The following is a 13,964-nucleotide window of genomic DNA, read 5'->3' as shown; positions in this document are numbered from 1 at the left end:
AGCTCAGAGCCAGCCCCCTGAGTGAGGAGGCTCTGAGACTCCTGTCTATATCTGTCAGCCAAGGCTCCCTGATTGGTCCAGATTAACAGCCTCCATCAGGGAAGTCATATTCAATGAGATTGACCTGGCCACCCTCGTTCCAATCACTACCTCCCTCACTCCCTAATTCTGGGCATATGGGCCTGTTCTTTCTCTTGTAGCTTCTCCTGGGACATTTTGTCCTATGTCCAGTTCCTCCGACTCTGACATGGACACAGGCAATGTGTATTGGCCCATAGCCTTGGTGTTCCCGAAGATCAGTTAGACAGGTGAAGGTGTCCACTTCTAACGGGATACCCTGTAGCTCCCTTGCCCCTCTTGCTGCATTTTCTAATGACAGAGCCAGTTGTGGTGCCAGTTTGAAGTCCAGTCGAGCTTCACTTTTGCATGGTTATTAATCCCACGTACCAAACGGTCGCTCCGTGTCTCATTCATGGTTAAACCAAAATCACAAAACTGCCAGCCATCTTTACTTTGTTAAAAACCCTAATAGGTATTCTTCTGTTTCTCGAACAGCCAAATAAAACCGATGATGTCTCAGAAACAGTGGAGGCTTAGGGTCGTAACATTCCTCAACTAAATCTGTCAACTCTTGAAAGGTTTTAATATCTGGTGCCTCAGGAGAATAAAGTCTCCAAATGGCCGAAAATGCTGCGGGCCCGCAAGCAGTCGAAAGAATTACTTGTTGCTTTTCATTTGCCCCAGTGTCATTTGCCAAGAAAAAGTTACATGTTTTTTCCATATCCTGGGCCCAGACTTTGACAGCAGGATCAAACAAGTCAAGCTTCCCAAATAAAGGCATGATGCCAGAAATGCTTACCCCAACACAAAGACAGTCGTTGCAAGCACATTTTCTTTAGGTCTGTACTGTTTTCTGTCATCACCATTGAAGTAACGGCATGGAGGCCAGTATCCTGTCTCCAAATCACCCTTTTTTCAAACTTGTGCACAGTAAGTAGACTCTGACCAGCCATCTGAGAGCCAGTCCCCAGAGTAAGGAGTCTCAGAGACCCCCGTTTATATCTGTCAGCCAGGGCTCCCTGATTGGCACAGGTTAGCAGCCCCAATCAGGGATCCATACTCAACAAAATCTACCTGGCCAACCTTGTTCCAATCACTACAGATTCACTCGATCTCAACTGTTTCTACCTGACATATGCTTCTTTCTTTTTCTTGATCAGAGCCTCAATTCTTCCATACACGTACCAACCTTGCCATTTATATGAACAGGAACGTACTGTCTCTGGACTCACATCATCTCATATTTGAAGGCATCTCACTTTCCAGCCGTCCCTTTACCTGCAAATAGCTTCTCCACTTTGAAACTTCTTGCCATAACCATCAACATCGGCCTTGCTCCAATTTAGAACTTTAACTTTTAGATCAAGCCTATTCTTCTCCATAACCATTTTAAAAATAATTGGATTGTGATCACTGGCCCCAAAGCTATCTACTGACACTTTAGTCACATGCTTTGCTTTATTTCCAAAGGGTAGGCCAAGTTTTGCTTGTTCCCTAGCAGGTACATCCACATACTGAATAAGAAAATGTTCTTGTACACAGTTAACAAATACTTCGCCATTCAAGCCCTTAACACTATGGCAGTCCACGTTTGCACAGTTAAAATCCTCTACCATTACAACCCTATTATTCTTACAGATAACTGAGTCTTTGTGGTCTGGAATGCACTGCATGAAGGGATGGTGGGAGGAGTTTCAGTGGTAACTTGAAAAATGGAATTAGATAAATACTTCACAAGGAAAACACGCTTGCTTGAAGGGAAAGAACAAGGAAGTGGGACTCAATAGAAAACTTCTTGAAAGAGATAGGACAAGCACAATTGGGCCGAATGGCCTCTTCTGGTGCTGGATTATTCTACAATACAATATTCTTGGAACCAGTCGTTCTGAGTCTGCTCAGCTGAGTGATCAGTCCCTCCCAGGATAACTGCAAATCAGCCTGTAGTTTACTGGCTGTTCAATGGTGGAGCCTGCTAGCATAATAGGCTCATTGTCATTGGCATGAACATTTGCCACAGTTTTGAAGTTAAGCCTATTTTCCCCGGTTCATAGCGCACTGTGTGATGAGTGCGTCATATGATCCACACTTACCCCCAGACCACCCCACCCACCCCTGAACCCCACTCCCACCAACATGCCTTCTGAGGAATCAAATGCCAAAAGAACTGAATGACCCCCAAGTGTCGAAATTATGAACAAGATCTCATTTTTTGTAACCTTCAATTTAACACAAATCAGTACCAATAGAAATGAAACATGAATTAAGAGACAAATGCCACTTGAAATAGATACACATCATGGTAAATAGTTAAAGATATCTAGTGCAGGCACATCCATCATCCCTCCTGGACATACGACACTGCGTAGCTGACACCACCGTAACATTCTGTCTGTTATTCAGGAAGGCTAGGTCAGGAGTCCTATCCAACTAGTTTTCCCAGGCACACTTCCACAATCCACTCTCCCTCGAGTCATGACAGTTCTGATTTCCATCGCTCTTTTCCAACCAACAAATCAATAACCCCAGGTTTGTGGTTTGGCCGCTGCTACTCAACACGCAGCTCTCTAACATTATTAACACAGCTTTCCAGGTTTTATACTTTTTTTCAGCCAGCTTGCAAAAAAGGGTTCGTGTCTACTTTTCTTGAACCAAGTAACTGACGTTTTCCTTAGAGAGATTTACTTCTTCTCCTGTCAAGAATTCTTTTTGTCCCTCTTTTCATCTCCGTCAGCTTTCTGTTTCTTCCAAGCAATTCCTTTCTTGCCCCTGCTGCTCTGTTGGCCAGAACAAATTTTACATTTAATCAGAATGATGATGTGGCTAATTATATAAATTTTAGAAACAGTTCAGGTAGGTTTCTTCCAATAACTAAGAGTAACTAATTCATTGCAAATAAAGTTCACTCAAACAAACATGAATAAGTTATTGGCAAAAAGCAGTTTCGGCTATGCAAAGGTAGATATGATTTATATTCTAACATGCTGAACTTAATATGAAGTAAATATGGGTATTTATCTTACGATGAACAAGGAATCCACATCACATGTTAAATAGCAAGTTAGATGATCAAAAAGATCTCACTGTGGTCACCAACAACACTCCCCAATCCCCAAACACACACACACAGGTTAGGGATGCCGTGGGACACCAAATCTCATTAATGCATCATAAGGGATTACAATTCGTTATTTCAGATTATCTGGCCTTTAAAGTTCCTCAAGAACCACTCTATCAAAGACTGCCTCAATAATAGCCAAGCTCTAGTATTCCACCTTGTTTCCCTGGGGCTAGGCTCTCTTGGTTTCTTGGATACTGCACTTCAGCACTTACTCACAGACACAACGATAGCCTTACACAAACAGAGAACTTCACCAAATACGTATTGCCTCAGCTGTAGTCCCTGAGCTCTACTTTAGCTCAGTTGTGCAAAATAATTTGGTTGCAATGGCTTTCAAACATCACTACCTGCTGCTCTGAGTTCTTATTGCATAACGCTTCTTCTGGGCCCTCATGGCTCCCAGGATTTCTCTGAGCCCACACTATGTGGAGATATATAGAGGCCATTCTAAGATTCCTGTGAGCCTCGTTTATACTGAGTCTGTGTGGTTCAGTTGCACCGTTATTAGTTGGATATGGGCATCTTCTGAGCTCTTTATTGAACCTGAGGCTTCCCTGTGAGCTCTAGGACTTTATTTGCCCTTTGTTAGTGGCATTTAGTAGCAAAACTAACAGCAACACTACCTGTCATAGAATCTGCTTCTCTCTGTGTCTCACACAGTCCATGTCTTATTGTTCACCAAATACAGGCTTCTGCTGCACACCTTATTACAACAAAAAAAACATTTCTGCTCATGTATGCATCTCTAACATGATTGTTTTCACCCTCCAGCACCTTAGCATGTAGTTGTCCTTTGAATCTGCCAGTTACATAATTTTTTTCTTAACATCCATCCTATTGGTACAGCATCCAGGTCAAGGGGTTGCCAAGTCATATAAATCAGTATTTGTCATTATCCAAGAAAATTATAACCAATCTCTTCACAACTGAAGCAAACTGTTAAAAGTCATTTTTCAAACAATCTTAAAAACAATGATAGATTTCACAGAGTTTTCAGAGAATCTAGACATTTTCATTTCTTGTGCTGTTTATAGGTTAAAGGTCATCTCAGTACCAGGATCTGGGTTTCTGTGCCAGGTCTAAAGGAGTTTAGAGAACCTGTTCCAATACTTACTAAGTATTCAAACCCTTCCACCACGATACCTAACCAATTTTCTCCTGTTTTCTATTCAGCAATTTTGAAAAGTCAATGATGATGAAATATGGATTTGACAAGCCAGTGATTCTGCTGCATTATGAAGAGGCCAAAATTGAACCTAGATTCAGGAAGTACATGGCAATGCCAGAGATGCCACTTCTAAAGGATGGGATACCTGTCATTCCAAATTTAAAAGTGGAGAACCCTGCTTTAAGTAAGCTGCATTATGCATTGAATGATGGGTCGGCCATCATTTAGTATCCTTCAAACGTTGAGACTGACATCTTTATCCATGACGCAGTGACATGGACCTGTGTGTTTTGAGAAAAAAGATGTTTGGCGTTAATAAGGGAAGGAACAGGGTAATATGACACATTGGCCAAATTGAGCTTTTGATCAGCTACAGCTCAACAATCTCCTCTCTTGAATTGTGTGTTGCGAGGGACCTGATGTAAGAAAGGGATCTGTCTGTTGTAAGGGATCTATTGTAAAGGATCTGTCTGTTGTGAGGGATCTGTCTACTGGAAGGAGTCTGTCTGTGAAGGGATCTGTCTGTTGTAAGGGACTCCCAAGAACTGAGATTGAAACCTCAACCAACTGATTTGCTGTGAGGATAAAATTGTTTGGAATCTCAAATCTTCGGATCTTAGTTCAGAGTGAAATGGTTGGAGAATGGGAATTTGAGGCCTATTTTACTTGTATGTGTCCTGTAGGTTATTCGGTAAAATTGTGCAGATGGCCTGGGTGTGGTGAGTAATGTAAGGTTGGGGGGGGGGGGGGGGGTGGTGGGTGGAGTGGTGTGGTGAGAGTGACGGGCAGAGATGGGGGCGGGTGGCTGGAAGGGAATTGCATTGAAACCTCTGATATATCTTTTACCCCTCCTCCCCGAACTCTCCCTCTGTCCCTATACTGTTGACAGCCAGTGTTAGCTCAGTGCCACTTCCCTCGGCACCTCCCCTGGCCCAGGCAGGTCACATCGTCTGACATCCAGCACTGGATAAAAACACAAATGTCATAGAGCCATAGAGGTAAACAGCTTGGAAACTGGCCCTTTGGCTCAACTGTTTCATGCTGACCAGGTTCCCAAAACTGTATTAGAACAGAGTTGAGGAAAAACTTCTTCACCCAGAGAGAGGTGGATATATGGAATGCTCTGCCCCAGAAGGCAGTGGAGGCCAACTCTCTGGATACTTTCAAGAAAGAGATGGATAGAGCTCTTAAAGATAGTGGAATCAAGGGTTATGGGGATAAGGCAGGATCAGGATACTGATTGTGGATGATCAGCCATGATCATAATGAATGGTGGTGCTGGCTCGAAGGACTGAATGGCCTACTCCAGCCCCATTTGCCTACATTGGCCCATATCCCTTCAAGCATAAACGTTCTCCAATAAAATACTGGACAGACTGAAGTCACTATCCCATCTCAATCATAAATTACATTCACTAATCACTGACTCCATCTCTCTCGCTGACTCCTTCCTGAAGCTGAATCAGACAGTTCACAACATATGAAATAGGAGGAGAGGTAGACAATTCAGCACCCCCCAATATCCAATAAGATTGTGGCCTATCTGTTCATGTTTGAATTCCACATTCTCATCTATCCCTGATAACCTCTGATCCCCTGCCTAACAAGAAAATATCACCCACCTCCAGCTTAACAATACTCAATGGCCCCGATTTCACTGCCTCTGAGACAGAGAGTTGCAAAGCCACACAGCCCTCTGAGAAAAGATCTCCTCATTAATTGCCCCCACTAATTTTGGACTCATGCACAAGAGGAAACATCCTTTCCACATCCACGTTGTCTAGCATCTTATAAACCTCAATCAGTTATCCTTCCCTTCCCTGACCTCTAGTGGAAATAAGCCCATCATTATAGGAAAGATGTGGATGCTTTGGAGAGGGTTCAGAGGAGGTTTACCAGGATGCTGCCTGGACTGGAGGGCTTATCTTATGAAGAGAGGTTGACTGAGCTCGGTCTCTTTTCATTGGAGAAAAGGAGGAGGAGAGGGGACCTAATTGAGGTATACAAGATAATGAGAGGCATAGATAGAGTTGATAGCCAGAGACTATTTCCCAGGGCAGAAATGGCTAGCACGAGGGGTCATAGTTTTAAGCTGGTTGGTGGAAAGTATAGAGGGGATGTCAGAGGCAGGTTCTTTACGCAGAGAGTTGTGAGAGCATGGAATGCGTTGCCAGCAGCAGTTGTGGAAGCAAGGTCATTGGGGTCATTTAAGAGACTGCTGGACATGTATATGGTCACAGAAATTTGAGGGTGCATACATGAGGATCAATGGTCGGCACAACATTGTGGGCTGAAGGGCCTGTTCTGTGCTGTACTGTTCTATGTTCTATGTTCTATTATAACACAACCCATTCAAACCAGATATCAATCTATTAAACCTTTGAAACACCTCAAACACATTTACATCCATTCTTAAATAAGGAGACTAAAACTGGACAGTTTTTGACATGTTGACTCGCCAAAGCCATGGATAACAAAAGCATGACTCTTCACCTTTAACTTCAAAGAATTTCAATAAAAGATAGCATTGCATTAATGTTCCTGATTCGATGCTGCACCAATATACTAACACTTTGTGAATCATGAACTAGAACACCTAAGTTCCTCCGCACCTTGGAATTCCACTCATGTTCCAATAAAGCATTACTCTGCTTCTTCATTTTTCCTGGCAAGGTGAATAACTTCACATTTTTCTACATTATTTAGCATCTACCAGATATTTGCTCATTCGCTCAACTTACATACATCCGTTGTTACTTCCTTCCTTCCTTTTCACTGCATTTTGTTTCATCTACTGGACAATAACTCACTTCTTAACTTCCTAAAGTTACTCCCTGTGAGTTACTCACTGTAGGATTCCTAACCTCTGCCCTACTCTTATAGCCAATGTATTTAATACAGTGAGTCCAGTTGAATTTCTGGTCAATGGTAACCCTCAGGGTGTTGATAGTGAAGAATTCAGTGATGGCAACACCATTGAATGTCATTTTTTATGCACTTGTGAGATGTGGGCATCATTGGTTGGACCAGAATTTGTTGCCTGTCTGTGGTTGCCTGTGAGAAGATGGTAATGAGATGCCTGGAACAAGTGCTGTCCACGTGCTGGATGGTGGGAGGAAGTTCCAGGTTTTTGACTCAGTGACATTAAATGAATGGCAATATATTTCCAAGGCAGAATAGTGAGTGGCTTGGAGGGGAACTTGAAGGTAGTGGTGTTTACATGTATCTGCTGACCTCATGCTTCCAGATTGATGTGGCTCATGAGTTTTGAAGGTGCTGTCTGAGGATCTTTGGTAAGTTTCTGCAGTGCATCTTGTAGATAGTAGACACTGCTGCTAATGGGGGTTGATGGAGGAGGGAGTGAATGCTTGTGGATGCTGTGCCAATCAAACAGACTGCTTTGTCCTGGTGTTGTCAAGCTTCTTGAGTGTTGTTGGAGCTGCACTCATCCAGGCAAGTGTGGATATTCCAGCATATAGCTGACTTGTGCCTTGTAGATTATGGACACACTGTGGGGCATCATTACCACTGAGCAGGTTATCGCTGAGCGGGTGCTGCTTGATAGCGCTGTTGCTGACACCTTCCATCACTTTACTGATGATCGACAGGAGACTGATGGGACAGTAATTGGCCGAGTTGGATTTGTCATTCCTTACAATGTCCAAAATGCCACCATCGCCATCCCTAGATATTATCTGTCCCCAGCAGGACTGACCCAGCAGAGGTGGTGGTAAGAGCAATAGAATCAGGAGGTAGTTGCCCTGGAAGTCCTCAACATTGACTTGGGAAGTCTCTTGGCTTCAAGTTAAAAATGGGCAAGTAAACCTTCTGTTGATTACCACATACTGTTCTCTCTCAGCTGATGAATCAGTACTCCTCCATGTTGAATAACACTTGAATAATAGCACTGAGGGTGGCAAGGATGCAAAATGCACTCTGTGTGGGGAACTTCAATGTCCATCACCAACAGTGGCTCAGCAGCAGTACTACTGATTGAGCTGGTCAGGTCCTGAAGGACGTAGCTGCTAGACTGGGTCTGTGGCAGGTGGTGAGGGAACCAACAAGAGGGGAAAATATACTAGTCCTCATCGTTACCAATCTGCCAGCTGCAGATACATCTGTCCATGACCGTATCGGTAAGAGTGACCAATGCACAGTCCTGCATTGAGAATAGTCTCCATCATTTTGTGTTGCACTGTCTCCATGCTAAATGGTGCAGACATCCTGCAGATCTAGCAGCTCAAGGCTGGTCATCCAAGAGGCGCTGTGGGCATCTACAGCAGCCGAATTGTACTCCAGTACAATCTGTAACCTCATGGCCCAGCATATGCCCCTCGCAACCATTACCGTCAAGCCAGGGAAGTGCAGAAGGCCACACGAGGATCAACACCAGGCATACCTGTAGATGAGGTGTCAACCTGGTGAAACCACCAGATTGGACGACTTGCATGCCAAACAGCAAAGCAACAAGTGACAGAGACATGGACCCAACACACCGTTACAAAAGATAAGCCTGAAACATTCACAACAGTCTTCAGTCAGAATTACTGAGTGGATGATCTATCTTGGCCTCCAGCAGTGGCCTCCAGCATTACAGGTTCAAGCCTTTGCCCAATCCAGTTCACTCCACGTGATATCAAGAAACATTTGGAGACACTGGATATTGCAAGGGCTCTGACAACATTCTGGCAAAAGTACTGAAGACTTGTGCTCCAGAACTTGTTGCTCTCCTAGCTAAGCTGTTCCAGTACAGCTACAGCACTGGATCTATCCAACAATGTGGAAAATTGCCCAAGCATATCTTGTACATTAAAAGCAGGACAAATCCAACCTGATCGATTACCACACCATCAGTCTACTATTGATCATCAGTAAAGTGATGGAAGGTGTCAGTAACAGCGCTATCGAGCAGTGCCTGCTCAGCAATAACCTGTTCAGTGACGCCCAGTTTGGGCTCGTCCAGGGCCGCTCAGCTCCTGACCTCATTACAGCCTTGGTTCAAACATGGACTAAAGAGCTGAATCCCATGAGAGTGACAGCCCTTGGCATCAAGGCCTCATTTGTTTGAGTGTAGCATCAAGAAGCCCAAGCAAAACTGGAATCAATAGGTACCAAGGAGCAAATCCTCCATTTGTGAGAGTGATACCTGAGACATAGGAAGATGTTCATGGTTGGAGGTCACTCATTTCAGTTCCAGGACATCAAGACAGGAGTTCCTCAGGGTAGTGACTTACACCCAACCATCTTGAGCTGCTTCATTTATGACCTTCCCTCCATCATAAGGTCAGCTGAGTTTGACGATGTTAGGCTGTTGTTTGAATAATCTGTGAGACAGCTCTCCTAATCTGAAAGACATTTGTGAACCTACTGGATTTTTCCAACAATCAACAATGATTTCATGGTCATCGGTAGATTCTTAATTCCTGATTTTTTAAAATTGAACTCCAATTCTACCGTCTGCCGCGGAGAGATTCAAACCCGAGGCCCCAGGTCATGGGCGGAGTTTCTGGATTAACTGTCAAACGATAATACCATTCAACCATCACCTACAACATACTTTCCCACCTTTCTTAGTGTGATCTGTGCAACAAGGACGTCACTAATTACAGCACCAATGCTATCCTTGATTAACACTGCTACTCCTCCATCTTTATCCCGCCTCAGTGCCTGTGAATGTGACCCATGTCTATCGGTGTGACCCGTGTCTGTGTGACCTGTGTGTGTGTGTGTGTGTGTGTGTGTGTGTGTGTGTGTGTGTATATGTGTGTGTGTGTGCCTGTGTGTGAGACCTGTGTGTGAGACCTGTGCAGGGTGATGGTAGAATTGTTGCTGAGGGCTTAGGCTGAAAGTGATAGGGGGGTGCCGGTGGGCGTGATGGGACAGTGGAGGTGAGTGAGATGGGAGAGATGGGGCAGTGGAGGTGAGTGAGATGGGAATGATGGGGCAGTGGAGGTGAGTGAGGTGGGAACGATGGGGCAGTGGAGGTGAGTGAGATGGGAGTGATGGGACAGTGGAGGTGAGTGTAATGGGAGTGATGGGGCAGTGGAAGTGAGTGAGATGGGCGCGATGGGGCAGTGGAGGTGAGTGATATGGGAATGATGGGGCAGTGGAGGTGAGTGAGGTAGGAATGATGGGACAGTGGAGGTGAGTGTAATGGGAGTGATGGGGCAGTGGAAGTGAGTGAGATGGGCGCGATGGGGCAGTGGAGGTGAGTGAGATGGGACCGACGGGGCAGTAGAGGTGAGTGAGATGGGAGAGATGGGGCAGTGGAGTTGAGTGAGATGGGAGTGATGGCGCAGGGGAGGTGAGTGAGATGGGACCAATGGGGCAGTGGAGGGGAGTGAGATGGGAGTGATGGGGCAGTGGAGGTGAGTGAGATGGGAGTGATGGTACAATGGAGGTGAGTGAGAAGGGAGAGATGGTGCAGTGGAGGTGAGTGAAATGTGAATGATGGGGCAGTGGAGGTGAGTGAGATGGGAGAGATGGGGCAGTGGAGGTGAGTGAGTTGGGATTGATGGGCAAGGGCAGGTGAGTGAGGTGGGAATGATGGGCAGTGGAGATGAGTAAGATGGGAGAGATGGGGCAGTGGCGGTGAGTGAGATGGGAATCATGGGGCAGTGGAGTGAGAGAGATGGGAATGATGGGGCAGTGGAGTTGAGTGAGATGGGAATGATGGAAAGTGGAGGTGAGTAAGATGGGAATGATGGGGCAGTGGAAATGAGTGAGATGGGACCGACGGGGCAGAGGAGGTGAGCAAGATGGGATAGATGGGGCAGTGGAGTTGAATGAGATGGGAGTGATGGGGCAGTGAAGGTGAGTGAGATGGGAGTGATGGGGCAGTGGAGATGAGTGAGATGGGACCAATGGGTGCAGTGGAGGTGAGTGAGATGGGAATGATGGGGCAGTGGAGGTGAGTGAGGTGGGAATGATGGGGCAGTGGAGGTGAGTGAGGTGTGAATGATGGGGCCATGGAGTGAGTGAGGTGGGAATGATGGGCAGTGGAGGTGAGTGAGATGGGGGTGATGGGGCAGTGGAGGTGAATGTGATGGGAGTGATGGGGCAGGGGAGGAGAGTGAGATGGGAGTGAATGGGGCAGTGATGTTCAGTGAGATGGGACTGATGGGAAGTGGAGGTGAGTGAGATGGGACCAATGGGGGCAGTGGAGGTGAGTGAGATGGGAGCGATGGGGCAGTGGAGGTGAAGGAGATGGGTGTGTTGGGGCGGTGGAGGTGAGTGAGATGGGAGTGATGGTACAGTGGAGGTGAGTGAGAAGGGAGAGATGGTGCAGTGGAGGTGAGTGAGATGTGAATGATGGGGCAGTGGAGGTGAGTGAGATGGGAGAGATGGGGCAGTGGCGGTGAGTGAGATGGGAATGATGGGGCAGTGGAGGTGAGTGAGATGGGAGTGATGGTACAGTGGAGGTGAGTGAGATGGGAGTGATGGTGCAGTGGAGGTGAGTGAGAAGGGAATGATGGGGCAGTGGAGGCGAGTGAGTTGGGAATGATGGGCAAGGGCAGGTGAGTGAGGTGGGAATGATGGGCAGTGGAGGTGAGTAAGATGGGAGAGATGGGGCAGTGGCGGTGAGTCAGATGGGAATCATGGGGCAGTGGAGTGAGAGAAATGGGAATGATGGTGCAGTGGAGATGAGTGAGATGGGACCGACAGGGCAGTGGAGGTGAGTGAGATGGGACCGACGGGGGAGTAGAGGTGAGTGAGATTGGAGAGATGGGGCAGTGAAGTTGAGTGAGTTGGGAGTGATGAGGCATAGGAGGTGAGTGAGATGGGAATCATGGGGCAGTGGAGTGAGAGAGATGGGAATAATAGGGCAGTGGAGATGAGTGAGATGGTATAGATGGGGCAGTGGAGGTGAGTGAGATGGGATAGATGGGGCAGTGGAGTTGAGTGAGATGGGAGTGATCGGGCAGTGAAGGTGAGTGAGATGGGAGTGATGGGGCAGTGGAGATGAGTGAGATGGGAGAGATTGGTGCAGTGGAGGTGAGTGAGATGGGAATGATGGGGCAGTGGAGGTGAGTGAGGTGGGAACGATCGGGCAGTGGAGATTAGTGAGATGGGACCAATGGGTGCAGTGGAGGTGAGTGAGTTGGGAATGATGGGGCAGTGGAGTGAGAGAGATGGGAATGATGGGGCAGTAGAGGTGTGTGAGATGGAAGAGATGGGGCAGTGGAGTTGAGTGAGATGGGAATGATGGGGCAGTGGAGGTGAGTGAGATGGGAGTGATGGTACAGTGGAGGTGAGTGAGATGGGAGTGATGGTGCAGTGGAGGTGAGTGAGTTGGGAATGATGGGCAAGGGCAAGTGAGTGAGGTGGGAATGACGGGTCAGTGGAGGTGAGTGAGTTGGGAAGGATGGGCAGTGGAGATGAGTGAGATGGGACCAATGGGTGCAGTGGAGGTGAGTGAGATGGGAATGATGGGGCAGTGGAGTTCAGTGAGATGGTAGTGATGGGGCAGTGAAGGTGAGTGAGATGGGAGTGATCGGGCAGTGGAGATGAGTGAGATGGGACCAATGGGTGCAGTGGAGGTGAGTGAGATGGGAATGATGGGGCAGTGGAGTTCAGTGAGATGGGTGTGATGGGGCAGTGAAGGTGAGTGAGATGGGAGTGATCGGGCAGTGGAGATGAGTGAGATGGGACCAATGGGTGCAGTGGTGGTGAGTGAGATGGGCATGATGGGGCAGTGGAGGTGAGTGAGGTGGGAATGATTGGCCAGGGAAGGTGAGTGAGGTGGGAATGATGGGGCAGTGGAGTTGAGTGAGATGGGAATGATGGACAGTGGAGGTGAGTAAGATGGGAGAGATGGGGCAGTGAAGGTGAGTGAGATGGGAGCGATGGGGCAGTGGAGGTGAGTGAGAAGGGAATGATGGGGCAGTGGAGGTGTGTGAGTTGGGAATGATGGGCAAGGGCAGGTGAGTGAGGTGGGAATCATGGGCAGTGGTGGTGAGTGAGATGGGAGAGATGGGGCAGTGGCGGTGAGTGAGATGGGAATCATGGGGCAGTGGAGTGAGAGAGATGGGAATGATGGTGCAGTGGAGATGAGTGAGATGGGACCGACGGGGCAGTGGAGGTGAGTGAGATGGGACAGATGGGGCAGTGGAGGTGAGTGAGATGGGACCGACGGGGCAGTAGAGGTGAGTGAGATGGGAGAGATGGGGCAGTGGAGTTGAGTGAGATGGGACAGATGGGGCAGTGGAGGTGAGTGAGATGGGAATCATGGGGCAGTGGAGTGAGAGAGATGGCAATGATGGGGCAGTGGAGATAAGTGAGATGGGACAGATGGGGCATTGGAGGTGAGTGAGATGGGATAGATGGGGCAGTGGAGGTGAGTGAGATGGGATAGATGGGGCAGTGGAGGTGAGTGAGATGGGAGTGATGGGGCAGTGAAGGTGAGTGAGATGGGAGTGATGGGGCAGTGGAGGTGAGTGAGATGGGACTGATGGGCAGTGGAGGTGAGTGAGATGGGACCAATGGGGGCAGTGGAGGTGAGTGAGATGGGAGAGATGGGGCAGTGGAGTTGAGTGAGATGGGAGTGATGGGGCATGGGAGGTGAGTGAGAGGGGAATCATGGGGCAGTGGAGATGAGTGAGATGGGACCAATGGGTG

General features: G+C 47.4%; 1 protein-coding gene across 3 annotated transcripts in view; it reads left to right on the top strand.

The window, feature by feature from the left end:
* LOC125463314 (uncharacterized protein C3orf20-like) overlaps positions 1-13,964 on the top strand; it is a 180,379-nt gene that overhangs the window by 55,391 nt on the left and 111,024 nt on the right. For 2 of the 3 annotated variants that reach the window (XM_048554467.2, XM_048554468.2), the window contains exon 8: positions 4,352-4,573. The exons of the other annotated variant lie outside the window; for it this stretch is intronic. In XM_048554467.2, coding sequence (XP_048410424.1) covers positions 4,352-4,573 — 222 coding nt within the window. The remainder of the gene's footprint in view (positions 1-4,351; positions 4,574-13,964) is intronic. 3 annotated transcript variants of the gene reach the window in all.

This window comes from Stegostoma tigrinum, chromosome 25, assembly GCF_030684315.1.
Source record: "Stegostoma tigrinum isolate sSteTig4 chromosome 25, sSteTig4.hap1, whole genome shotgun sequence".
In the NCBI taxonomy this organism is placed as follows: Eukaryota; Metazoa; Chordata; class Chondrichthyes; order Orectolobiformes; family Stegostomatidae; genus Stegostoma; species Stegostoma tigrinum.
The sequence above is the reverse complement of the archived record's forward strand: the minus strand, read 5'-3'. Positions and strand labels throughout refer to the sequence as shown.